General features: G+C 53.8%; 3 protein-coding genes across 5 annotated transcripts; 2 read left to right on the forward strand and 1 right to left on the reverse strand.

Moving 5' to 3' along the window:
- The first annotated feature begins 4,373 nt into the window (after nucleotides 1-4,373).
- NFKBIE (NFKB inhibitor epsilon) lies at nucleotides 4,374-11,817 on the forward strand. Of its 3 annotated transcripts, XR_009701468.1 has the most exons (7): nucleotides 4,458-4,978; nucleotides 7,308-7,410; nucleotides 8,106-8,328; nucleotides 9,694-9,782; nucleotides 9,877-10,116; nucleotides 10,805-11,178; nucleotides 11,598-11,817. XR_009701468.1 is itself a non-coding variant. In XM_061195033.1 (6 exons), exons 1-6 carry the CDS (start codon nucleotides 4,611-4,613, stop codon nucleotides 10,868-10,870), a joined length of 1,089 nt encoding a protein of 362 aa, XP_061051016.1. In that variant the 5' UTR covers nucleotides 4,374-4,610; the 3' UTR covers nucleotides 10,871-11,817. The 3 variants fall into 3 exon arrangements, 2 of the variants coding, with proteins under 2 accessions (XP_061051016.1, XP_061051015.1); XM_061195033.1 differs by having other exon boundaries at nucleotides 4,374-4,978; nucleotides 10,805-11,817; XM_061195032.1 differs by having other exon boundaries at nucleotides 9,877-10,053; nucleotides 10,805-11,817.
- A 661-nt stretch (nucleotides 11,818-12,478) lies between these two features.
- On the forward strand, nucleotides 12,479-15,937 carry SLC35B2 (solute carrier family 35 member B2). Its single transcript, XM_061195034.1, has 4 exons — nucleotides 12,479-12,637; nucleotides 13,156-13,349; nucleotides 13,509-13,663; nucleotides 14,378-15,937. Exons 1-4 carry the CDS (start codon nucleotides 12,627-12,629, stop codon nucleotides 15,314-15,316), a joined length of 1,299 nt encoding a protein of 432 aa, XP_061051017.1. The 5' UTR covers nucleotides 12,479-12,626; the 3' UTR covers nucleotides 15,317-15,937.
- Nucleotides 15,938-17,734: 1,797 nt separating this feature from the next.
- HSP90AB1 (heat shock protein 90 alpha family class B member 1) lies at nucleotides 17,735-23,582 on the reverse strand. The gene is made up of 12 exons (XM_061196132.1): nucleotides 23,474-23,582; nucleotides 21,963-22,109; nucleotides 21,431-21,637; nucleotides 21,170-21,329; nucleotides 20,889-21,022; nucleotides 20,475-20,783; nucleotides 19,891-20,056; nucleotides 19,488-19,678; nucleotides 19,230-19,377; nucleotides 18,829-19,097; nucleotides 18,209-18,542; nucleotides 17,735-18,093 (listed from the first exon to the last, which is right to left on the reverse strand). Exons 2-12 carry the CDS (start codon nucleotides 22,107-22,109, stop codon nucleotides 17,984-17,986), a joined length of 2,175 nt encoding a protein of 724 aa, XP_061052115.1. The 5' UTR covers nucleotides 23,474-23,582; the 3' UTR covers nucleotides 17,735-17,983.
- Nucleotides 23,583-25,984: the final 2,402 nt, after the last annotated feature.

The raw sequence follows: 25,984 nt of genomic DNA on the forward strand, positions 1-25,984 counted from the left end.
TGCCTTCCCCTTTCTGAGCCTTAGTTTCCTCATCTGGGCAGTGAGAAAGTTGACTGGACAATCTCTAAGGCTCTGACTTTCTTCTGTGGGTGTAGGAGGCAAAGTCACAGGCCACAGGCCAGGCTGAGTGACTGCAGGTCACCTGTCCCTTCATGCCATCCACCCACAGTGCTTTTCCCTGTCCCGCTTAGGGGCAGAAAGGAAACTGCCATTCATTCATTCCTGAATGCATCCATTCAATAAACAGGTATTAAGGGAATTCCCCAGTGGTCCAATGGGTAAGACTCCATGCTCCCAATGCAGGGGGTCTGGGTTCGATCCCTAGTCTGGGAACTAGATCCCACATGCATGCCACAACTAATAGTACACATGCCTCAACTAAAGATCCCGTATGCCCTGACGAAGACCCGGCGCAGCCTCAATTAATAAAATAATTTTTTTTAAAAAAATCACATTTAACTTAAAAAAAAAAAGGTATTAAATACCTACTGTGTGCCCTGTACAGAAATGCAAAAATACAATTTCCTGTCCTCAAGGAGCACAAAGTCTAATGGGGAAGGAGGACATGGAAACCAATCATTATGATAGAATAAGATAAAGGCTACACTTGATCAATCTGTGTGTGTACAGTCACTGCGGAATCCTGTTGTGTGTCATGTGTTACATTAGAGTCTTTGACATATAGTGACTTTCCCCATTTACCCACAAGAAACCAAGGCAGAGGGAGGGTTAGTGACTTATTCAAGGTCACTTGCTAGTACTCACAGAGTGGTCCTAGAATCCAGACCTTTCCATGGGGATCTTTGGGGGTCAGAAGTCAGCTTGAGGCAAAGCCTGGATATCTGATCTTTGGGAATAGAGGAAAAGCCCACTGATGCTCCTGCCCCTCATCTGGGACAGAAGAGCCTCTGCCTCCACCCACACACCCACCTCCCACTCCTGGTCCTGCCTCCATTTTCCTACTCTTCCCTTTCCAGGGAAGGTGAAGGGGGCTCTCAGCCTGCCTGTCACTTCAGAACTATCCAGCCTACATGATCCTCCCCAGGTCAGTGAGTCCATCCTCCCTGCCAAAACAGAGGAAGGGTGTGGTCCCAAAAGGCATGGTTCTCCTTCATCCCTATGACAGAGGAAGAATCTCACTTGGTGGCTCATTCCAGTGTCTCTCTCCTACCCATGATTTTTGGGAAGTCCTGCCTACAGCTAACTCCAACCCTTCTTCTTCTGGTATCAGTTCACTCCACCTAGTTCAGTGCTTACTGCAGATGGAGAGCAGAGGTCCTAACCCTGGCCTTTCCTAACCCAGATAGGATCTTCACTTTCCCCATGTAGTTGTTCTAATCTTCCTCCTGTCCCCCAGCCCCACTGCCTTCCTGACTCCATTTCAGGGGGCTTTGGAAGAGAGGTAACCCAACTTCTTTTGGCCAACCCCAGAGCTCCCAAGAGATAAAAGACCACCTCCCCTTTCTCCATACACACACATGCCCCCTCCTTGGAAGCCCAGAGAAAAGAGGGGTTAAAGGAGGGGGCTGTGGAAGGAGCCAGCTAACCGGCTGGTCACCTTGGCGACTGGGCCTGTTTCCTGAAGATGAGCCTGGCTGGAGGGGGCATAGAAGGGAAGTGGGAGCACAACAGAGGGAAGCAGAAAACAGAGAAGAGGACTGGAGGGGCCCAGACTTGAAGATTGGAGCTGAGGGAGTGAAGTCAGGACCCTGACCATGCTGTGACCTGAGTCAAAGTCCCTAGGTCATCTTTCCAGATGACACTGCCATGGTCCCTGTTCCCATTCCTAAATTTTCCCCAGAAGGGCTTCCTGTCCGAGTGCAGGCTAGATTCTGGAAGTAGTCAGTGACTCAATGCTGACCTCATGTGGCCAGAAAAGGGGCTGCCACACACCTGTTACGGTTTAGAGCCAGACACTGGACTGGATTGGGGTAGGTTTTTCCTTAAAATCAGACTCTGTACGTATGAGAGAGGCGGTCCCTGCACACTCCTGAGTTCTTGTGTCCTTGCAGAGAGCTCAGATGTCCCCAACCCCTTAGACCTTCAAAAAGGAAAGAAAGTTTCACTGAAAACATTTTTAAAGTTTTGGATTAGGAACAGGAAAACCCAGCTCTACACTTTCAGATTGTTTGACCTTGGGCAAGCCAACTCACCTCTCTGGGACTCAGCTTGCAACTTTAAAATGGAGGTGATTTTGAACCCAAGTGGTTAGGGTTTGTACTTTTTGCTCCAGCCTTTGAGGTTGGGAGAGGAACAGGTCAGGGGAGGAAGTTGAGAACATCTGAAGTCACACTGACTCCAAGGGAAGGAGATGCCTCAATTTCCTTGGGCTTTCCCCTCATGGCTCCTCACTGCCTCATGCTCAACACATCCTCCCCACTCTGGTCGCCAGTGGGGATGGAGAGCAGTGGGTCATCTCCTCCCTTCTGCCCTTTCCCCTCTCTTCTCCATCCACTCACCCCCTCCCCAAACAGAGACTAGGTACTTCTCCCAACCCTCTTCCCTTCCCATCTCCAGTTCAAATGGAACCTCCCCTTCCTCTCACCCCACTGGGTAGTTGGCCCCATGCTGTGCCTCTCTAGCACCCTGTTTTCACTCCTATCTTAGCCCAATCACTCTGTGTTGTAACTTTGAGGGGGCTTTTTGAAGGCTGGAACCATGGGACAATTTTTTTGTGGAGGAGGGTGGATGTTGGTTATTACTGTTACTGTGATACTCGGTTTTGCTTCCAGCAGAGAGAACAATGTCAGGCATTTAGGAGAATCTCCATACATGTTTTTCAAATGAATGAATAAAATGAGGTTTCATGGGGATGGTGGTAGGGAAGCTGCTTAGTAGATGCCCGTGCACACCCCAGCTTCCTTCCCCCAATGCCAGAGATGGAAAAGGGAGATGTTTTCTTGAGGATGACCTTCTAAGCGCATTGCTGGAACTTGGGGTAGGGGATAAATCATGGGGCAATGATTTGGGGCTCACCACGTGAGTGGGGTTTGCCTACAGCCTCCTTAGCCCCAGGGAAAGTAGGGATGGGGAAGGAGGAAAGATGTGCTGGGACTGGGGCTGCCGAGGGAACCTCAGCAGAGTGCTGCCCAGCATATCTCGGGCCTCCCCATCCTGGTCCCACCATGAGGAACTAAACTTCCCTAACCATATGTCACCACCCGAGGCCACTGTTTCATCCCTGTGAGGAATGACCCCTCTGCTTTTTTAGACAACAGTCTTCCTGAGAAAAACCACTTTCAAAAAGCACATCCTGGGCTTTCCTGGTGGCGCAGTGGTTAAGAGTCCGCCTGCCAATGCAGGGGACACGGGTTCGAGCCCTGGTCGGGGAAGATCCCACATGCCCCGGCGCAACTAAGCCCGTGCACCACAACTACTGAGCCTGCGCTCTAGAGCCCAGTGCTCCACAAGAGAAGCCACCGCAATGAGAGGCCTGCGCACCGCACCGCAACGAAGAGTAGCCCCTGCTCGCTGCAACTAGAAAGAAAGCCTGCGTGCAACAACCAAGACACAACGCAGCCGAAAATAAATAAGTAATTAAAAAAAAAAAAAAAGCACATCCTCATGTCCAATTCTATGTGGCCTGGGAAGTTGACACAGGAGACTCTCTATCCAGGACCCAAAGGGAGAAGTTCTCCTTTAAAGACATGAGTGTCCCTTTTGTCTCCTGGAAAAGCAAGAGAAATTGAGAGCAAGGTCAGCAGACAGGTAGCAACGCTTCCCCTTCCCACCTCCCACGTGCCCTCCCCAGAAGACGCCCAGCTTGTGCAGACGATTAATAAATATTCCTTTAAAAACAAACTAATGGGGACTTCCCTGGTGGTCCAGTGGGTAAGACTATGTGCTCCTAATGCAGGGGGCCCAGTTCGATCCCTGCTCGGGGAACTAGATCCCGCATGCATGCCTCAACTAAGAAGCCCACATAGAGTCGGCATGCCCCAACTAAGAGTCCGCATGTTGCAACTAAGAGTCTGCATGCTGCAACTAAAGACCCCGAGTGCCACAACGAAGATCCCGCGCACCGCAACTAAGACCCGGTGCAGCCTAAATAAATAATTAATTTTTAAAAAAAGATCCTAGGAAGCATTAAAAAAAAAAAAAAGAATGAATGGGAAAAATGAATGAAGAAACAGGAAGTGAAGGAAAGAAAGAATGCACGGAATTAATAAATGGAATGAAGAAGGAAGGGGGAAAGAATGAATGGATGGTTGGATGAATGAATGAATGAATGAATGGGTGAGTTAACGCACCAGTGAGTCAGGACCGGGGAACCCCTGACTCGGAGCCAACGCAGAGGGCGGGGTAAGGGGGATTCCGAAGGGCTGGGCCTCGGTCCGGAAGCGCGGCGCCTGCCGGGGGCGGGGCCTGAGGGCGGGGCGAGGGAGCGCATCAGACTGGGCTACCCAGCTGCCCGGAGTAGCGGATGCCGAGGACCCCGCCAGCGTTCCGAGCCTCTCTACGCTTCTCGCCGACCCCTCGGGCCCCCGAAGCCGGGGAAGGAGGCCACTCCGGGCCCAGCACCCGCTCTACAAGGCGGACCTGCAACCCGGAAAGGCGGCGCGGAGTCGGATCCTGCTCGGACCGGGCCCCGGCGGGCCGGCGCCGCGGGGATGTCGGAGGCGCGGAAGGGGCCGGACGAGACGGATGAGAGCCAGTATGACTCGGGCATCGAGTCTCTGCGCTCTCTGCGCTCCCTGCCCGAGCCCACCCCGGCCCCAGCCTCTGGGCCCTCAGACCGAGGGGGCCCCCAGCCCTGGACTCATCCTCCGGGAATCGCCAAGGAGCCAGAGGAGAAGGAAGACACAGACGGGGAGCGGGCTGACTCTACCTATGGCTCCTCATCGCTCACTGAGCCCCTGTCCTTGTTGGGGGACCCCAAGACCGAGGACCCAGCCCCAGACTCGCCGCTTCCCGCCGCGGGGGCGCTGAGCCCTCAGCAGCTGGAAGCACTCACTTACATCTCCGAGGACGGAGACACGTGAGTATGGGGGCTAGGCTAAGACAGGATCCCTTACTCCCTCCCAATGCTAACTCGGGGCCTCCCCCAGGAGCCGCAACCCCCTATGTGAGAATCCCTCAAGGCACCAGCTCTGGAAGGGGCCGTCCCCACTCTCTCTTTCAAACTTAACTCTCAACCCACTTTTGAGCTGTAGCCAGGACCAGTCCAGAGGACCTGGCATCATCTGCCTGCCCCACCTTTTGGCAGGGCCCTTACCAGGCACCTGGAAACCCAGCTAGCATCTTGGAAATCTACCAGTAACCCATCCCTAGGAAGAGAAAATTCCCCTGACCAGCCCAGTTTTGTTTTGTTTTGTTTTTTCCTTGCTGGGGGACAGGGCATCCTTGTTTGCTCAATATCTGGGATTCCCGGCCTCTGACCTCAGAATGCCCTGTCTCAAGGAACAAGAGGGGCCAGTGACAGGCTGCCAGTGGGCCCAGGAAGCTGGGGTTGGGGGTGCTGCCAGGGTGCATTGCTGAGACTGGCCCTAAGGAGGAGGAGGTGAGCCAGGCTGGGGCACTCTTGCCCCAGAAGACAGACAGGCGACTGGCTGCCCCAGCTAACTTCCTCCTCTGCTGAGAAAGGGGAAGTGAGGGCTAGAGTCAGCCTTACCGACACTCTCCACCTCCTGAGCCCCACAAGTCCCCCTCACTGTCCTATGTGACCCCTTCACTTCATCCTTCCTCCCCAGGCCCAGGTGGAGCTTGGTGGAGACTGGGCTGGGGGGCAGTTGAAGTAAGAGACAGTTATGTGGCAGGGACTGGCCAGTTGAGGATTTGCCCCTCAGGAAGAAGAAAACACCGACAGGAGAGGGGGTGGCTGGGATTTGTGGGGTGAGAAAGAGTGGAGGGGGGCTGGGGTCCCAGATCTGGGATGCTGGAATGAACGGGGCTGAGGAGGCAGGAGATATCTGTCTTGACCTGCTTTTTTGGAGATGCAAGGGTCCTGGGTGGCCTTTGACAAAGATAGTCTCTGGACCCAGTGGGTGACCCTAGGCCTTTTTGTACTCTGTGCCCAGATCACCAGCCCTCAGGCCCACAACCAAGATTGTGCGGGCTCCGTGCAGAATACCTATGGCTGACCTTTGACCCAGGGAGTGGCGGCTTCTGAGCCTGCCCTCCTTTGTTAAACTCCCAGCCCCTGCCTTGACCATCTCTAGTTAGAGACAGATGTGGTGTCTAGACCCAAGAGGGGTTGGGGGGAGAGGTGTCAAGACTCCCCTGGGGGTTCCCTGAGAGGAGGGGGCACCTTCTTCCCTCCGGAGGTGTCTGGGCTGTGGGACATATGGAAATGGGAAGAGGAAGTGGGAGGAGGGGAGACTGAGGGAGAGAGGGAGGTGGCTGCAGGAATGTGACCAGAGAGCAGGCCCTGGCCGAGGGGATTTCCAGCACGGTTCCTCCCTCCCTCCGTCACTCTCTCCTGGGCCTCGCCTGCCACCAAAGCCAGCGCCCCTCCCGCCCGAGCAGCCCCCTCCCCAGCCCAGACGGGCCTTTCAGCCAAGCTACCCCCCTGTCGAATGCCCCGAGGCAGCTGTCCCTGGCCTAGACCCTCCAGCTCTGGCTTTCATTTTCCCCACCTGATGTGGGGAAACCCCAGGGCTGGAACTTCCCCTCCTAGCCACCCCCTGCCCCCCAGGTTACGGCTCTTTATCCCCCACCAAGCACACATTTTCTGCACTGCCAGACCTCCCCTCGGAGGCGCGCAGGCAGCGGGGGCCCTAGGTCAGGCCCCTCCCACGCCCTGCTGTCTGAAGAGTGGCCCTCTGGCCGCCCCGTGGAGGGCAGCAGGACGGGGTGCTGCCCTGCTTCCTGCTCCTCTTCCAAGGGCTTCTGTCTCCTCTCTCTCGGAATGTGTTTCTGAGGGGGGAGGGGAGTGATCCCACCCCTGTCCTCTCTGTCCTCCCCACTGAGGCGGGCAGAGATGGGGAGCCCAGCCCTGGAAACCACCTCTGCACTACCCCAGCAGCTTTCAGTTTGGCTTTGAGCCTGCAGCTGCCTGGCAGGGCCCTGGGGCCAGAGGCGAGCGGGGTGTGGGCAGGCTGGACAGGAAGGACCTTGTCCCGTCAGCACCCTGCCCGCACTCTCGCTCAGCCAAGGCCCTCCTGAAGGCCAGAGATGGGAACTTGGAGCTCCCACCTCCAGGATCCTGGCTTCCCGCACCAACCCTCACTTCCTGGCCCAAACTCTCACTTCCCGCACCTACTGTACGGGTGGCAGCTTAGACGTTGATGTGTTCCTTCTAACCCCAGGACCCCAGCCCACTCTCTCTGGCCTGGGCCCTGACCCCAAACCTTGCCTCTTCCTCCCAGGCTGATCCACCTGGCGGTGATTCACGAGGCCCCGGCTGTGCTGCTCTATTGCCTGGCTTTGCTGCCTCAGGAGGTCCTGGACATTCAGAACAACCTTTACCAGGTGGGTGGAGAGAGTGGGCTGAGCCCAGATACCTATGTCTGTCCCAGCAGCCATCCCCAGCAGCAGCACAGCATTCTCAGGCTGCTCCCTCAGGAAATCATATGCCAGACACTGGGCTAGAAGCTGAGGATGCAGAGAGGAGTAAGAAACAGCCTCTGCCCACAAGGTGCTCAAGCCTGGGCTAGGGGACTCGTGTCAATACCTAATTACACAGCATGGTGACAAGAGTTGTGATGGAGATGCATGCCAGGTGCTGTGGGAACCAATGTCTGTGGGAAGCAGCCAGGGAAGGCTTAATACGGGAGGTGACTCTGCATGGAGCATTCAAGGAGGAGTTTGCCAGGTGGAGACTGCCTGGTGCCTCTGTCTCCTCCCCCTAACCTCTCCCCATCACCTAAGGTAACAGAGGTCTCCCCAGAAGGTGAGATGCTAAACCCTGCCCCCCACTCCATCCTTTCTCCAGGGGCTTAGGCGACCTGAAAGGAGAGCAGGGGGCCACTTCCCTCACCTTGCCTCCAGAATTGGGGTCCCGAGAACTTGGTGGGGGATAACAGAAGGAAGACCAGGACCATAGCCTTTATAAGCAGTCCTCAAAGAAGGTGCTGGCCTCTGGCAGTTTCTGTGCCCACGCTAGCATGTTCCTGGAAGTGGGAGCACACTGCAGTGGCCCTGTGACCCTCTCTTTGTGCCTGCAGACAGCACTCCATCTGGCCGTACATCTGGACCAGCCAGGTGCAGTTCGGGCCCTGGTGCTGAAGGGGGCCAGCCGGGTGCTACAGGACCGACACGGTGACACGGCCCTGCATGTGGCCTGCCAGCGCCAGCACCTGGCCTGCGCCCGCTGCCTGCTGGAAGGGCAGCCAGAGCCAGGCAGAGGACCACCTCATTCCCTGGACCTCCAGCTGCAAAACTGGCAAGGTGCGGGCAGCCTCAGGGCCCATGAGATGAGGAGGGGACAGGAGACAGGGACCCCACTCTTAGGGAAGGGAGGGTCACAGCTTGTCCATTGATGATGCATCTCCAGTTCTAAGCACATAGGTACTCAGAATACCTTTGCTTAAAGAAAGAATGAATGGATGAATGAATGAATGAATGGGTTCTATTTAGAATTTATTGAGAACTTACTGTATGCTAAGCAGAGAGCTAAACTTTTCCCTCAAGATATTCAGTTTAATAGAGATTAGATGAACTCATTAATTCATTCAACAAAAATATACTGAGGGCTTTCTATGTGCCAGACACTATTGTAGGAGCCAGGCTTGCATCTGTGAGCAAAACAGAGAATGTGTGAGTCAAACAATAAACATAAGAAGTGAGTCCTCTAGGAGGTTAACGGGCAGTCACTGCTGTGGAGACAGCAGAGCCGAGTGAGAGGACTGGAGTGTGTGTGGGGGGAGGTGATGTGATTTTTAAACAGGGTGGTCAGGGAAACCCTCGTGGAGCCCAGACATTTGAGCAGAGATTTGAAAGAGGTGAGGGGAATTTGAATCTAGTTCTCTAAGCAGAGAGGGGCAGAGAGGGGCCCAGGCCAGAAAGGAGCTAGCAAAAAGGCTAGGGGAGCTCATGGGAGGAGGTGGCCCCTGGGGAGGGGCTGGGGGCCTGAGGATCCAGAGAGCTCTGAAGAAGGTGGCTTTTGGATGGGGCCTGAAGGCAGGTTGAGTTTTAGAAAAAGAGTGAGTGTGTGTGTGTGTGTGTGTGTGTGTGTGTGTGCGCGCGCGCATGGGGGAGGGTGTGTGTATGGGGGAGGGGGTGTGTTGGGGGAGGGGTGTGTATGGAGAGGGGAGTATGTGTTGGGGGAGTGTGTGTGTGTGTATGGGGGAGGGGGTGTGTTGGGGGAGGGGTGTGTGTATGGGGGAGGGGAGTGTATGTAGGGGGAGTGTGTGTGTGTGCATGGGGGAGGGTGTATGTGTTGGGGGAGGGTGTGTGTGTTGGGGGAGGGTGTGTGTGTGCATGGGGGAGGGTGTGTGTGTTGGGGGAGGGTGTGTGTGTGCATGGGGGAGGGTGTGTGTATTGGGGGACGGTGTGTGTGGGGGGGGTGTCACTCAGCAACCTGACCCCTGAAGCGTGAAAGTTTCAATAACATGACTCTGAAAAGGTGGAAACTTTGAGTTCCTTTCCCCCCAGACTTTTGAGGGGGTTTTTGGGTTTGTGTTTTAACAGTCCTGTGATCAGAGGCACTGAGTGGGCAGGGGGTCCCTTGGGACTGAGGGGTAAGGGAGGCCCCTGAAAAAAGGGAGAGAGCGCGAGCTGGTGGATGCAGCCCCCATCCTCACCCCATCCCAGGTCTGGCCTGTCTCCACGTCGCCACCCTGCAGAGGAACTGGCCACTCATGGAACTGCTGCTGCAGAACGGAGCTGACATCAACGCACAGGTGAGGCAGCCAATCAAGGTGCTGCCCAGCCCAGGGCCCAGGCCCGGGATGCTTTCTCTTGAGGGCCTTGGCTGATACCCTTCTTCCCCCCCAGGAGGGCACGAGCGGGAAGACGGCGCTGCATCTGGCCGTGGAGACCCACGAGCGGGGTCTGGTGCAGTTCCTCCTCCAGGCTGGGGCCCGGGTGGACGCCCGCATGCTCAACGGGTGCACACCCCTGCACCTCGCCGCGGGCCGGGGCCTCAGCAGCATCTCATCCACCCTGTGCGAGGCAGGTGCCGACTCCCTGCTGAGAAACGTGGAGGACGAGACTCCCCAGGACCTGGCCGAGGATGTAAGAGGCGGACACTCAGCTCTGCTGTCCAGGACCTCCCTCGCGGAGACAGGCGCTTTAATAGCTGAAAGGGCCAAGGAGTTAGGAGCCCAGGGTGTAAACCACGACTCTGCCGCTCACCAGCTGTGGGACCTTGGGCAAGCCTCTGCCTCTCTCGCAGCCTGTGTTCTTAACTGGTCAGGACCAGGGGCCCAAACTTGGACTCCTACAGGAGCCATGCAGCTAAAGCGCATCAGAGAAGCAGGCTGGGTGTAAGAGAGCCAGGCGGTGGGGCCTGCGGGAGACCAGACAGTCTTTTGTCTGAAGGTCACTCTACTCAGCTCCAGCAGATACTTGCAGAGGAGGAATGTGGGCCCAGTATGCCCAGGTCTTGGAATTTTTTAAGAGAGTTGAAACCTAGATTTTCTGTAGACTCTTTCCCATTTTTAAAGGTTTGATGTAAAAAAATATTCAAAATGTTTTGTGAGTACCCTTTCCCAACACCCTCCTCCCAAAACAAAAACAAAAACAGGCCCTAGAAGCCTTGGGGGACCACTGTTTTGGGGATTAGTAGGAAGATTTGTTCCCTGATGTCCTTCAACGACACTTGGTGGGGAGGAAAGGGCCCGATAGGTCTCCCAGCCCCCTTCCCCCACCGCTGCCTTTGTCCACGGGCCCTGATCTTGCTTCTCTCCATCCTCTTCCTCAGCCCTTTGCCCTTTTGCCCTTTGATGACCTGAAGATCTCCGGGAAGCCACTGCTGTGTGCTGACTGAAGCCGGGACAGACTCTAGGGCCCCGGACGCTCCACCTCTTCCCATCTGAAAGCTGGAGCCACAGCTGCTACAGTCTGGGCCCAGGCCATGTGCCCTGGGGACTGCTGAGGCCAGAGCCTGGGGCCAGCACAGTCCCGAGCTGAGAGGAGGGACCGCAAATAAGAGAGCCAGTCTGGAAGGAAGAGCTTCCAGGTGGATGGAAGGACCCCCAAAGCCCCAGGCAGCCTGGGCGAAGCCTGTTTACCTCTGTTGAAGATGGCGGGGCTCTTGTCTCTACCCATGTGGGGTCAGCCTGAAGCTGCCAGCCGGTAGGCAACATGGACTCTCCTGAGTGAGGAGAGACACTGAACTGTGAGTGAGCAGGGCCCTGAAGGGCTCCATCTCACTGCTGAGGAGGACTTTGAAACACTGTTGTTTAAGGACTTCACACAGAAGGCCCTGAACTGAGCCTTTTGGGGATGGGGAAGTTTCAATAACATGACACTAAAACAGCAGAGGCTTTTAAACACCCCCCCACCCCACTCCCGCCCCGAGTTGTTTTGTGCGTGTGCCTGTTTGTGTGCATTGGGGATTTTGAGACAGGCCTGCCCTCTGACCTTGTGGTGGAGGCAGAGAGAAGGAAATTGTCACTTGAGCAGGGTAGGGCCTTGCAGGGAGGGTAGGGAGGCTAATGGTCCTCAGGCCTCTCTGTCCAGCACAGACCCTTGCCCTTTCTGTGGAAATGCAGATGGATGGAGGAAGAGAAAGAGGAGTGAGAAGATGCAAGTGGGAGGCCTCACCACGGCCCTGGAGGAGCCTGGAGAGAAGGGCTAGCCTGTGGAGGGTGACACGAGGGAGCGTGGCTTCGTATGTTGTTTTCTCTCATTCCACATCTGTTTGAGGCACCTGTTAGGTCAGGCCTATGCTGGGATAGAATGTGGGAATAAAACAGTTTCTGGCCACTTGGAGACTTAGTCTAGTGAGGCAGCTATTAAAATCATAAACATCCAAATAAATATGTAATTGCACGTCGCGATGGAAGGAAAAGAATCGTGGGAGGGAGAGCAGTGGAGTGGGTGTAGGGCCATACTTTGGGTGGTCAGGGGAGACCTGAGTAGGGGCTAGGGGGAGAGCTTTCAGGGGAAGGCTTTTGGTGAATTAGAAGAACTGAGAGCAGGCCAGGGGGGCTCTGCAGGGGGGTGGGTGAGTGGGCGAGGTAGACGGGGGCCAGGTCACGCAGAACCTCCGAAGGTCATGAGGATGCGGGGACAGAACTGCTGGTCCAGTCCCCGAAGGAAGGAGACATCTTCCTGCCAGAAAACGGGGAAATGGTAACATAAGGGGATGTGCCTGGGATGCAGAACTTCAGTGTCCCCGTCCCTAGGATGGCAGTGGTCACCATCACCTCCGGGCCGGTGGTGAGGGCTAAGGGCGATGACGAAGCGGGGGCGGCACCGGAATGGAGCTCCCGCTCCCCCCCCTCGGGCCCACCCCACCCCACCCCACCCGCCCACAGAGGCAGCCAGCCTCCCGCGCGCCGAGCCGCGTCTCCCGCCAGGCCGCGAGGGGGCGCTGTGGCCCGGCGGCGGCCCGGGGCGCTGCGTGGTCGCGGCCCGGGGCGGAGGGGCGGCCGCTGGGAGGGAGGCGGGAAGAGTGTGGCACTTCCGCTAGTCGGCCCCTCGGCTGCTGCTCCTGGTGGCGACAGCGGGAGTGGTGGGAGCGCGCGGCCTGGGGACCCGCATTCCCCGGCCCCGCTCCGCCCCACGCGGCCGGGACCATGGACGCCAGGTGGGAGACTAGGGGGAACGGTGAGCCCACGTGACCGAGCCCCGCGCCACGTGACCGCCGCTCCTCAGCGCGAGGGGACGGGTGGGGTCCCATCTGCCCGGCTGGAGGCCAGCCTAGCGCTGCCCGGAGCCGGCGGTGGGGGGGGGGGGGGCGGGGAGCTGGGGTGGGGGGGGAGAGGCGGGCGCCGTAGCGTTGTGCTCCTCGGGGGCTCCGGGAGTGTCGGGCGGAGAAATCGGGGAACCCTGGCGCTCTGGGAGCCCCGAGGGCGGGGTCAGGGAGCGCTGGAGGGAACAGAGAGAACCTATGTGGTCGGAGGGGCGGGTCCGCTCTCGGGGATGGAGGGAGCCCTGCCTGGCCCGCGTCGGCCACCCCAGGAGAGAGAGAGGCTCTTTGTCCGCGCTGGGCTGCAGCTGAGGGGGGCGGGGAGGAACTCCGGGCCCTTCTCCAGTGTCGTCCCCTCCGGAGGGCCCAGAGGGTGAGGAGCTGGACCCTGATCCTTCTGCCCGCGGTCCCCGCAGGTGGTGGGCAGTGGTGCTGCTGGCTGCGCTCCCCTCCCTCGGGGCAGGTGGAGAGAACCCCGAAGGCCCTTTGGAGTCATGGACCCAGCTATGGTTCTTCCGCTTTTTGGTGAACGCGGCTGGCTATGCGAGCTTTATGGTACCTGGTTACCTGCTGGTGCAGTACTTCAGGCGGAAGAACTACCTGGAGACAGGTGTGTGGGGAAAGGGTGGGGAAGTTTGCTCAGTCTGTATTACGAGTGTTGGCCAGCAGTGCAAAGGGGACGTGGCGGCCAGCAGGGCGAGCTGGCAGCTGTGGGGGAGATGAGGTGCTACGGAGAAGTTTGGGGTTTCACCTTGTGTGCTTTCTCCAGGCAGGGGTCTCTGCTTCCCCCTGGTGAAAACTTGTGTGTTTGGCAACGAGCCCAAGGCCCCGGATGAGGTTCCTCTGGCTCCCCGGGCAGAGCCAGCAGAGACCAGTCCCACTTGGCAAGCCCTGAAGCTGCTCTTCTGTGCTGCGGGGCTGCAGGTAAGTAGGCAGGCTCTGCGGCTCTTCCTGGGTCGGTCCCCGCGGACAGGGGCTCTGTGGAACCAGAGCTTTCACCCCACCGGTCCCAACAGTTTGCTGGTGGTTGTGTTGTGTGTCCTTCTCCTCCCAGAGGCACACCATCTTCTTGGGGGTGGTTGGAGGAAACGCTGTCTTTCCTGTCCTCCTGTCTCTGCCCTCTGTGATTTCTCCCATCCCCTTGTAATGATGTGTCATATACCGTAAACCCACTGTTAAAAGTTTCAGCCTTACCCACTACTGCGTGTGAGAGGGGTGCTGAGATGCTGACCTCATGGCATTTTGGAGTGGGCACTTCTGGTTCCACCTAGTATACCATGTTGAACTAACACGTGTGCAGTCTTCTTTAAGAACTCTTCCTCCCACAGTTGGTTGAAAATAGAGAAGAAAATACTTGGGATGGAGTCGGCGCTAACATACCCTACTGTGGGAACAAACAGGGTCTGGTCAGTCCTAAAGCATTTGTTGTTGTGTTTCACACACACTTGATTGCCTGCAAGGTGAATCCAGATTTGGGAGAGAAGAAGAGGAAAGTAACTGCTAGTTACTGCAGATATTTATGCTGTCCCTCCTCATCATTTTCGGTATCATCCTGAGGAAGGAGGAGGTTGTTGCGCTCTCTGGCCTGCCTTTTCCTTCTCTTGCTTATCTCCTCTCCCTCCGCTCTTCCCCATCCAGGTGTCTTATCTGACGTGGGGAGTGCTGCAGGAAAGAGTGATGACCCGCAGCTACGGGGCCACGGCCACATTGCCAGGTGAGCGCTTCTCGGACTCACAGTTCCTGGTGCTAATGAACCGCGTCCTGGCATTGATGGTGGCTGGCTTCTACTGCATCTTATGCAAGCAGCCCCGGCATGGGGCACCCATGTACCGGTACTCCTTTGCCAGCCTGTCGAATGTGCTCAGCAGCTGGTGCCAATATGAAGCTCTCAAGTTCGTCAGCTTCCCCACCCAGGTGCTGGCCAAGGCCTCCAAGGTGATCCCTGTTATGCTGATGGGAAAATTGGTGTCTCGGCGCAGCTATGAGCACTGGGAATATCTGACCGCCGGCCTCATCTCCATCGGGGTCAGCATGTTTCTGCTGTCCAGCGGACCGGAGCCCCACAGCTCCCCGGCCACCACGCTCTCAGGCCTCATCCTGTTGGCAGGTTACATTGCCTTTGACAGCTTCACCTCCAACTGGCAGGATGCCCTGTTTGCCTATAAGATGTCATCGGTGCAGATGATGTTTGGGGTCAACTTTTTCTCCTGCCTCTTCACAGTGGGCTCCCTGCTAGAGCAGGGGGCTCTCCTGGAGGGCATCCGCTTCATGGGGCGACACAGTGAGTTTGCCGCCCACACCCTGCTGCTGTCCATCTGCTCTGCGTGCGGCCAGCTCTTCATCTTCTACACCATTGGGCAGTTTGGGGCTGCCGTCTTCACCATCATCATGACCCTCCGCCAGGCTTTTGCCATCCTCCTCTCCTGCCTTCTCTACGGCCACACTGTCACTGTGGTGGGGGGCCTGGGGGTGGCTGTGGTCTTTGCTGCCCTCCTGCTCCGAGTCTACGCCCGGGGCCGTCTAAAGCAGCGGGGAAAGAAGGTCGTGCCAGTCGAGTCATCTGTGCAGAAGGTTTGAGAAGCCTGAGCGATGAAGTGAATAGGACCCTCTCACTGTACCAGTTTTCCTGTCCTACTGTAACTTCTCGGAGGCGGCAGGCTCCAGGGCAAAATGCAGGTTTCTCAGTATCACAGACCAGCTCTGCAGTTGGGGGTAGGGAGCCCAGGAGGCAGCCTTCCCCTTTGCCTTAAGTCCCCCATCCTCTAGTGGGCAGGATTCTTCCCAGGGTGGAAATGACAGTGGGAAGGGGCAGGGGGCAGTGTTGAGAAGGCAGAGGCACCTTCCAGAGCCCCTCCCTCCTCCAATTCCCTGAAGTCTTGCCCTGTAGGCTCTGCCAACGCCTCACCTGTGCTTGTCCCCTACCTTGAATACCCACCCTTTCAGACTCCGAGAGACCTGCATTTCTTACTCTGGCGAGAGAAGCACAAGTGTTGTAGGCTCCAAATGCTGCTTTCCCAGGAGAGTAAGTGAAAGACGGTGCTGTGCTGTGGGAGGGTGTTGGGAGTCCCGCCCAGCACCACCACCCGCTCTGCTCCTGGATCCCTAGGCTCTGCTCCATGAGCCAGTTGCAGGTTTTGGTACTTTGGAAATGTAACTTTTGCTCTTATAATTTTATTTTATTAAATTAAATTGCTGCAGCGGGCTCGGTCCTGTGTTTTGGTTGACTGAAGTACAGACTTTCAACTTCAGATGGGTTATGTCCGATAAACCCATCAGAAGTTGAAAATGTGTTTAATACACCTGACATAGCTTACCCTACCTAAAACTTCCATCAGCTCAAAACATCCTACAGTTGCTGTTTTACAGGTGTCAAATATCTCATTTAACTTGTTTAATACTGAAAACGAAAAGACAGTGGTGGTTACGTGTACCACTTGTTTGTGGCCAGGTGGCTGGGAACTGCAGCTCAGTGCCCAGCAGCACCAGTGAAGGTACCTCATACTGTCAGCCCATGAAAAGATCAAAACTCAGAAGTAGTTCCTACTGCATGTGTGTGCTTTCGTATCAGCACAGCAAAGTCAAAAAATTTTGAGTGGAAGACCCTCTGTATGTGCTGTAGGAAAGGGACTTTTTAAAGTGTTATATGGTAGTTCAAACATACCATTTATACCTTCGATGTTTTTCTTTTAATCATTTTTTAAAATTGAAGTATAGTTGATTTACAGTGTTGATTTCTGCTGTACAGCAAAGTGATTGTTACATATTTAAAGTACTGTTTTTCATTATGGTTTATCATAAGATACTGAATATAATTATGTGCTATACAGTAGGACCTTGTTGTTCATCCATTCTTGTGCGTATAAAAGCTTCCATCTGCTAACCCCAACCTCCCATTCCATCCCTCCCCCATCCCCCTCGGCAACCACCCGTCTGTTCTCTGTCCATTTGTTTCTGATTCAGAGGTTTGTGTCATATTTTACATTCCACATGTGATATCATATAGTATTGCTTTCTCTTTTACTTAGCATGGTAATCTCTAATTGCATCCATGTCGCTGCAAATGGCATTTCATTCTTTTTTATGGCTGAGTAGTATTCCCTTGTATATATGTACATCTTCTTTATCATCTGTCAACAGACGTGTTTCCATGTCTTGGCTATTGTTAGTGCTGCTGCAGACATAGGGGTGCATCTGTTTGAATTAGTTTTGTCTGGATATATGCCCAGGAGTGGATTACTGGATATGGTAATTCTAGTCTTAGTTTTCTGAGGAACCTCCATACTGTTTTCCATGGTGGCTGCACCAACCTACATTCCCACCAACAGTGTAGGAGGATTCCCTTTTCCCCACACCCTCTCCAGCTTGTTATTTGCAGACTTTTTTGTTTGGTTTTTTTTTGACCACGCAGCATGCAAGGATCTTTAGTTCCTGAACCTGCGCCCACTGCAGTGGAAGCAGTCTTAATCACTGGACCGCCAGGGAAGTCCTGTTATTTGCTTACTTTTTAACGTGAGGTGGTACCTCATCATCATTTTGATTTGCATTTCTCTAGTAACTAGCTATGTTGAACATCTTTTCATGTGTCTATTGGCCATGTGTATGTCCTCTTTGGAGAGATGTCTATTTAGGTCTTCTGCCCATTTTTTAATTGGATTGTTTTTGTTATTAACTTGTATGAGCTGTTGGTATTATTTTGGAAATTAAGACCTTGTCAGTCGCATCATTTGCATATCTTTTCTCCCATTCTGTAGGTTTTCTTTTTGTTTTATGGTTTCAAGTTTGATTAGATCCCATTTTGGTGACTTCTAAACTTATCAGTGACCTTTTAAAAACTTTTAAAGTCCTACTATGTATCACGTTATCTATACTCAGGATGATGGCAGGTTAAGACTTGGGAAACAAACTAGGGAATCTCCAAAGGCAGCATTATACATACTTGGTGGGGGGGGGGTCCACATGATTTGAGAGAGAAGTGTATAAAAAACCTGCATCATCTTTATTTTGCATACTTTAATTTCAGAACAAAACAAACAAAAAAACACAATACACAACATTCAAACCCCATGTCAAATGTGGACAAGGAATAGGGCTTGAGGCCCTTATATCCTGCCTTGGACAGAGGAACAGAAATAAAACCACTAGACATCAGCAGAAAGAACCAAGTGCGCCAAGGCCACTGGGGCTGCTGCTGGGGGAGCCATGGGGACACTATACAGAGGGAACAAAGTCTGCAGGTAGAAATTCCTAATCTACTTCTTCCATGCGAGAGGCATCCTCATCACCCTCAAGGGGGGGGATCTCATCAGGAACAGCAGTACTGGGCTCCTCTGCTGTCACTTCATCTTCATCAATGCCTAAAAGTAGGAAAGAATGCCACTTGAGATCTGACCCAAAAAGCACTCAGTCCAATCTGCCCACCAGACCAGTTCCTCACCTCCTCGCCACACTCAAGAGGACAAGAGTACTCACCCAAGCCTAGCTTGATCATGCGGTAGATGCGGTTGGAGTGGGTCTGGGGATCCTCAAGCGAGAAGCCAGAAGAGAGCAGTGCAGTTTCGAACAGCAGCACCACCAGGTCCTTGACAGCCTTGTCATTCTTGTCTGCCTCTGCCTTCTGCCGCAGGGTCTCCACAATGGGGTGGTCAGGATTGATCTCCAGGTGCTTTTTGGCCATCATGTAGCCCATGGTCGAGTTGTCCCGAAGTGCCTGGGCTTTCATGATGCGCTCCATGTTGGCAGTCCAGCCATAGGTGCTCGTCACGATGCAGCACGGTGAAGACACAAGCCTATTGGAGATTGTCACCTGTGGACAGTCACAAAAACCTTGGGTTCATATTAAATCAAATTGCCACCTCGAGGCAAAAGTGACACTTGAAGTTCTGTTCTCGGGGGAAAAAAAAATACCTCATCTTTGGTAAGTTTAATAGAAACAGCAACCTTAAAACCTGCCTGGTTAAGAAAACAAAAGGGTCAGATTGGCGCTGAACAAATTAGGCTGCCCCAAACCACTAATTGTATAGCAACCAGAGACTGAGAGAAATAGCCCTGAAGGCATCTGTTACAAATAACTTAGCTCCAGAGTTGCCTACCTTCTCCACCTTCTTATCCAAGATCTCTTTCATGAGTTTGCAGAGGTTCTCAAACTTAGCCTTGCTCTCCTCCATCTTCTTCTTCTCCTCCTCATCCTCAGGCAGCTCCAGGCCCTCCTTGGTAACTGAGACCAGACTCTTCCCATCAAACTCCTTGAGCTGCTGCACACAGTACTCATCGATCGGCTCTGTCATGTACACCACCTCGAAGCCCCGCTTCCGCACTCGCTCCACAAATGCAGAGTTGGCAACCTGCTCTTTGCTCTCACCTGCGGGATTACTCAGTGTGACTCAAGGGCCAGAATGCCTCAACCTGCCAGTTCCCAGGCACCCTTGAGTGTCCTCCCCTTCTCCCCACACCTCTAAGGAGAGGCTTTGATCAGACCCAGGCTCCAACGCACCAGTGATGTAATAGATGGACTTCTGGGTCTCCTTCATGCGAGACACATATTCCGAGAGAGAAGTCATCTCATCTCCAGACTGGGAGGTGTGATAGCGCAGCAGCTCAGACAGGCGTCGCCGGTTAGTGGAGTCCTCGTGGATTCCAAGCTTTAAGAGTGGAAAGAAAACAATCTTGCTAAGAAATAATTTATCCTCTATGTGAGTAAAAAATAATCCATCATAATTATTACGCAAGAAAGTACTTGCTGCCTCTTTACCTTTAGATTTTTAGAGAACGCCTCATAGAACTTCTTGTAGTTCTCCTTGTCTTCTGCCAGCTCCGAGAAGAGCTCAAGGCACTTCTTAACAATGTTTTTGCGAATGACCTTCAAGATTTTGCTCTGCTGGAGCATTTCTCGGGAGATGTTCAGGGGAAGGTCTTCAGAGTCAACCACACCACGGATGAAGTCTGAAATCAAGTACGTAAGCTCAGTTAAAAAAAGGTAGGGGAGTGAAGAGGATAAAAATAAAGGTATACACAGGGTTATCTGGATTCAACAGGACCAATTTTCTCACTGAACCTTCACTTGTTATGTTGCAGAGGATCCTTAATCTAAGATAAAGACTTCAGTCCCCTTGAGAATGCTGAACGCAAGTACGTTAGGCCAAAAAGATACTCACTGAGATATTCTGGTATTAATTCATCACAGCTGTCCATGATGAACACACGGCGGACGTAGAGTTTAATGTTGTTCTTCTTCTTTTTGTTCTCAAAGAGGTCAAAAGGAGCCCGACGAGGGATGAACAGCAATGCTCTGAATTCCAACTGACCTTCCACAGAGAAGTGCTGAAAGAAATCCAAGATAATCCCACTGTGTATTTCAAAATAAGAGTGGCTTTTTGTCCCAACCCCAAATTACCCAATATTTGGAACTAAAATCTTCCCCCTAAGCACCAGGAATAGAGTAGACGCTAAGGCAACTGTTGAGAAAATTTAAGCTCTAACGCCCTAAATGAACCCAACATGGTACAAGCGGTGTATAATCCTTGGGTCAATGAGGAAATCGTCACATCAGGACCCCGGATGGGTAAAGCTGCCACAGAACAAGTGAGGTAACTGGGGAAAATATCATTTCTCCACCCTGGAAGGGTCCATTAGCAAGTGAACTCATGGCATTCACAGCTCCCAGCTACCAACCAGTTGGGTAAGTTCCATTTGCCCATTATTGGCTCCCCCTATTGAGACAACAAGTAAGGCTTCTTACCTTCACTGCCAAGTGATCTTCCCAGTCATTGGTAAGGCTCTTATAGAACTCTCCATATTCCTCCTGGGTGATGTCATCAGGGTTTCTGGTCCAAATGGGCTTGGTCTTGTTCAGTTCTTCCTGATCAATGTATTTCTCCTTGATCTTCTTTGTCTTCTTTTTCTTATCTTTGCCACTATCATCCTCCTCATCTGAGCCCACATCTTCAATCTTAGGCTTCTCCTCATCATCTTTATCTTCCTCTTCTTTCTCACCTTTCTCTTCCTCTGCCTCATCATCACTGATTTCCTTCTCACGTTCCTTCTCCAGCTAAAAGTATCAAAGACGATAAATGCAGAATACAGAAAGCAAAGAACCAAAGGTCCATTTAGATTCTCTAAAGCATCTTCACTTGAGTTACCAGTCCATACTTACATAGAGTGTGATGGGATAACCTATGAACTGTGAGTGCTTCTTCACCACTTCTTTGACCCGCCTTTCTTCTAAGTACTCTGTCTGGTCTTCCTTAAGGTGGAGAATGACTTTGGTACCCCGCCCAATGGGCTCACCTAGAACAAGTCAATCAAAACGGAGTAAAAAATGAAACTAAATGCAAAACTGTAAATATAACTGCTTTACAGATAAAATGCTCAAGATCTTTATTACTGTTTCCCCAGAATTCTCACCCAGACACCTTAAGAGGAAAGCCAACTTACCATGGTCAGCACGTACAGTGAAGGAACCCCCAGCAGAAGACTCCCAGGCATACTGTTCATCATCATTGTGTTTTGTGATCACAACCACTTTCTCTGCCACTAGGTAGGCAGAATAGAAGCCAACACCAAATTGCCCAATCATGGAAATGTCTGCACCAGCCTGCCAAAAAGTTTAAGGAAGTCGAACGCAAGTTTCAAAGAAACAGCAAACCAAACACCAAAAAATACGAACGGTGTGTGCCTAGCTAAAATACCACATACCTGAAGAGCCTCCATAAATGCTTTAGTACCAGACTTGGCAATGGTTCCCAAATTATTTACAAGATCAGCTTTGGTCATGCCAATGCCTGTGTCTACCAGAGTCAGGGTGCGCTCCTGGGGGTTGGGGATGATGTCAATTTTCAGCTCTTTACCACTGTCCAATTTGGAAGGGTCTGTCAGGCTCTCATAACGAATCTTGTCCAAGGCCTGGAAATACAAATTGCAATTTTACAATTCTGCTTCCTTAAAGCCCATTTCACCCAAAAGAAAAAACTTTTTTTTTTAATCCCCAAATACCCTCAATTCTGATTACCTGTTTAACGTGTAGTTTGAGAACCACATCCAACTATAGTCTCTATCCACATCTATCCACCTACCCACCATGAAATAAAGCAAACCTTTTTGTAACTGCAGCAAGTTTATATCCCCTTCAACAATGAACATCACAAAATGCCAAACCACCCCTTCTCCCTTTTTTGGAGTACTTGAAAAACAAAAAACAAACGCCAATGAAAACACCCAAGGCACTCACATCAGAAGCATTACTGATCAACTCCCGAAGAAAAATTTCCTTGTTGGAGTAGAAGGTATTGATAATAAGAGACATGAGTTGGGCAATTTCTGCCTGGAAAGCAAAAGTCTCCACCTCCTCCTCTCCATGGTGCACTTCCTCAGGCATCTAAAATAAGAAAACTCAAGAATTTAAGACTACTAGAGTTCACCCTGGTTACAATAAAGACATTAAGAGATTCAGTTCAAACTGTTTTGAGCTGTGTACTGAGACAAAATCCTTTCCTGTAAAAATTTCAGGCTGCATCCTTAGACAGAAAACACTGGGGAGAGGGGGTGCGCCTAACATACTCAATGAAACGCGTTAAGGTTTCTTGTACTTTGGAATCAAACTACTGTTACAATGATCCATGGATCAGCATCACCTGGTAATTTGTTAGGCATGCAGAGTATCGCCCCTAACCCAGGTATCTCGAATGCAAGTAATAACCCCGGTTAGTTCACACACATTTAAATATGCAAATCACTACAGTTCCACCATTTTGAGTGGGGGGACCTCCAATATGACTAGTTTTACGTTAAAGGGCAATGACTTTAAACTGCTCTCCCATGAGGCATCTCCAAGCAGATGTGGGATTACTGCCTCATGTGGTAGGGGAAGCTGACTCGAGAGATCGGTGGGATGCCCTCCCAGGATGGCTATTAAGACAAAGAACCGATAAAGCAAGAGCTCCACCGTAACCCCTGAGCACACGTGACTGAGATGCAGGTCCAAACCAAACACAACTAAGATGGTGGCCGTAGTCTGCTGGGCCGACTCTCGTCCTTGCCAGACATGCGTCGGCCAGGACCACGCGAGAAGGGGGCGCCACCGCGCAGCCTCCCTTCGCCCCAGCATCCGGGCACCAGGGCGGGGCACCGGGCTCCAGAAGCTTCCAGAACAATCTCAGCTCTCGAGAAGGGGCGGGGGAGGAATAAACCCATGAATCCCAGAGCCTGCCCCCTCCCCTCTCCCGTTCCTCCTCCTGCACCAAGACCGCAGGCCAGAGGCGACCGAAAGCATCCCTCGCCGCAGACCCTTCCGGAAAACACCCGAAAAAACTTAAAAACCGCGTTCAATAGAAGAGATGGCAAAACCTGATCAGGACCGGGCTGTGCTGAGTCACACCGAGCGCGCACACCCACAACCCTTGGGGACCCTCCGGCGCCCCGTAGCCGCGTCCGGAAGTGGAGAGGCAAACATGGCAGCATCCCGGGCCGGCGCGGCCACCACGTGCAGCTGCCCACTAGCCCAGACCCACTCCGCGGCCCACCTCGCCCATGGCTAATAGCTGCCTAGAAACAGCCCCGCCACCAAGCACAGAAAAGAAGCTGAACTCAAGAGCTCCCTCCCACCCCCAACAGAAAATGGCAGCGTTATCCCAAAAGCCGCCCCAACACAACAAAATATGGGAGTCGAAAAGGACGCGAGAGACGAAAACAACTCGGAAGAGCAATCTAACCTGAAAAGCCCGGAGAAGACTGCAGCCTTACCTTAAAGAATAAGCGCAGATACGAGAGAGCTGAGCGGGCAAGGACTGCCTCAATCTCACTCGCCGCAACAGGGGTGCACGGGGGTGACTCAAGAGAACGGCTGTGTGCCCCCAGTCGCCTTATATAAGACGAAGCACAGCCTAGCTGCCCGCTCCCGGATCCCTCCGCCTTAAAGGAGGATGCCTGTCAGCACCGCACCTGCCGCCGCCCGCCCACCTTGACGTCATGGTCCAAAATAGGGGAGGGGGCGGTGAAGAACGGGAGGGGGCGGTGAAGAACTGGAGCAGCCGGCCTCAGTCTGCACCGGGAGCGCACGTATTTACTCGTTTTCATAGCCCCGTCTCTGCGCTTCCAAGACAGGACACCCTCAGAAATAGATGTTGGTGAATGCTCTCATGACGTAAGCGGCGGATCAGGGGCGAGGATCCCCACTGACCTCCGTAGAAACCTCTAGGGCAGGCGTCTCCACACCCAAGAGTCCCGGCCTCGAAGGACGCCTAAAAAGTGGCCAACCGCTCCCACCTACGCTCCCAGGCTCGATCTCCCTTTAGAATCTTCGCTACACATTCCAACAGCCCGATAAGGGGAAGGGGTCTTTTCCGCGGGCGGTGCGGAATCGGAACCCCAACTCTGAGCAGCCCGGGGAATCCCTGGCCCTCCCAGGGGGAGGGCCAGCGTTTCGCCGCGAGGCGTGGCTCCGGCTGCGGGAAGGGTGCCGGCTCCGGCTGGCGGGGGACTCTTTGCCTGCATGCGGCGGAAGGAGCCACGGCGGCGGTACTGCGATGCTTCCAGCAGGTTCCAGGCCCGCCTAGGCGGTCCCGCCCCGCCCCCTTCCCTCGAGGCTCCGCCCCGCCCTCTGCGGCCTGGGCTGTGCCTCTGCGGCGGCTCCGCCCCGCGACCGTTCTGCTAGGATCCTGGGGTTGAAGTGGGCTGCCCTAATCCCGTTTACTGTAGGAAACTGCAGGGGGCACCCTTTACCCCACCTGCCAGGCCCAGCTAGCCCAGCACTGCGTCTGGGGTTGGGATTGACCCCACTTCTCCCCCATCAATCACACGGGCTGTTGGGGCAGCTCTAAGGGCGCCGCCTTCAGAGAGCGGAAACTGGGCATGGGGGTCGCGACGCGATGGACCCTCCCCAGCGTCTGCAGCCTCCCACAGGTGTGGAGCGCAGAGACATGCACATCGAGTTGTTTCTCAGTCTGGTTTCTTTTTTTTTTTTTTTCCCACCCTCTTCTCTCTTTCTGCAGCTGTCTAGATCTGGGGAGGGCCGGGTCTCCAAGGACCCCTGCAGGGTGGCAGAAGTTCTTGGAGGCAGCATGAGGACTCTGGCCAGAGTGTAGCCCGCTCCAGGCGGCTGGAACCACGTCGTTCCCCTTCAGCGGTGGCGCCGGAGGCTCCAAGCCATGGGCCTGCCCAGCGAGCTGCGGGACGCCGTGCCTCTTCTGGCTCTGTCCCTTTTGCGTGCCCTACGGCTGGTGAGCTGTCCTTGCCTTTCCAAGGCCTCATCTTGGAAGCCTACTGGACCCACAGACGCTCCAGGAGAGAATGGCCACTCCCTACGCTGTGACCTTGTGGATGTCCAGCAACTCCCTTCGTGGCCCACTTTGTCGGCCCCTGGCGTGCTGGGGAGGGCCTCCCCCACCACCACCCGCGGACCTCCCTCAGCAGCCCTGGTGCCCAGTCTTATTCTTTCATATCTTCTTGGTTTATGTGTTCGGTTTCAAGGAACAAAGGACCCTTGCTTTCCTTTTCCTCGCCCCACACTCCAGACCTCATCAACCCTGCCATCACTACCTCAATTTCATCTCTCCTTACACTTCCACTCACTCCCCTTCTTTATGGTCTCGGAGGAGTCAGTGAGTGGGGGAAGGGCCGTGGTGCTGCTGCTAGGAGGCCCCCCGGATGCTGTGTTCCTGATGGAAACCTCAAACCAGGAGCGTCACCCCCCAGCACACCCTCCCTCCCCCTGGGCAGAAGGGGCCTAGTTAATTAAACACCTGCTCCCTGGTTCACAAAGAGAATTCACAACATCTCACAGTCCTGTGAAGAGGTGGGCGTGAATCTGCACATTCTAGAAACTGGGCGAGGAAGACTTCAATGAGTACCCCAGGGTGGGTCAGCTCAGAGCCTTTGCTCCGCTAACTCCCTTGCTCCCTGCTCCAGAAATGGAGTGGGGATGCTGTTTCTTCTCCCAGGACTCAAGCCCAAAGCAGAGCAAGAATCACTCCAGTGGACCAGTGTCGGGACCAGAGATTCCTCGGGGGTTGCCTAATGGGAAAATCTCAAATCTCGCACCAGCACAGAAATTCTGCTTCCTCTTCCAGAAATCTTCAGGATGACTTCTCCAGCTCATTGACACACTAATCCCCTGTGAGCCTTGTCTGAGGATACAGAGATGCATAAACAGGACAAGGAGCCCTTAGCCCACTAGGGGGAGCTGCAGCAGGCCAAGTGTGAATCAGAGCAGCTGGCAGCAAGGGAGAAGCCTCAGTTTCCCAGCTCCGCCTGGGT

The sequence above is a fragment of the Eubalaena glacialis genome, chromosome 7 (genome assembly GCF_028564815.1).
Source record: "Eubalaena glacialis isolate mEubGla1 chromosome 7, mEubGla1.1.hap2.+ XY, whole genome shotgun sequence".
Taxonomy (NCBI): domain Eukaryota; kingdom Metazoa; phylum Chordata; class Mammalia; order Artiodactyla; family Balaenidae; genus Eubalaena; species Eubalaena glacialis.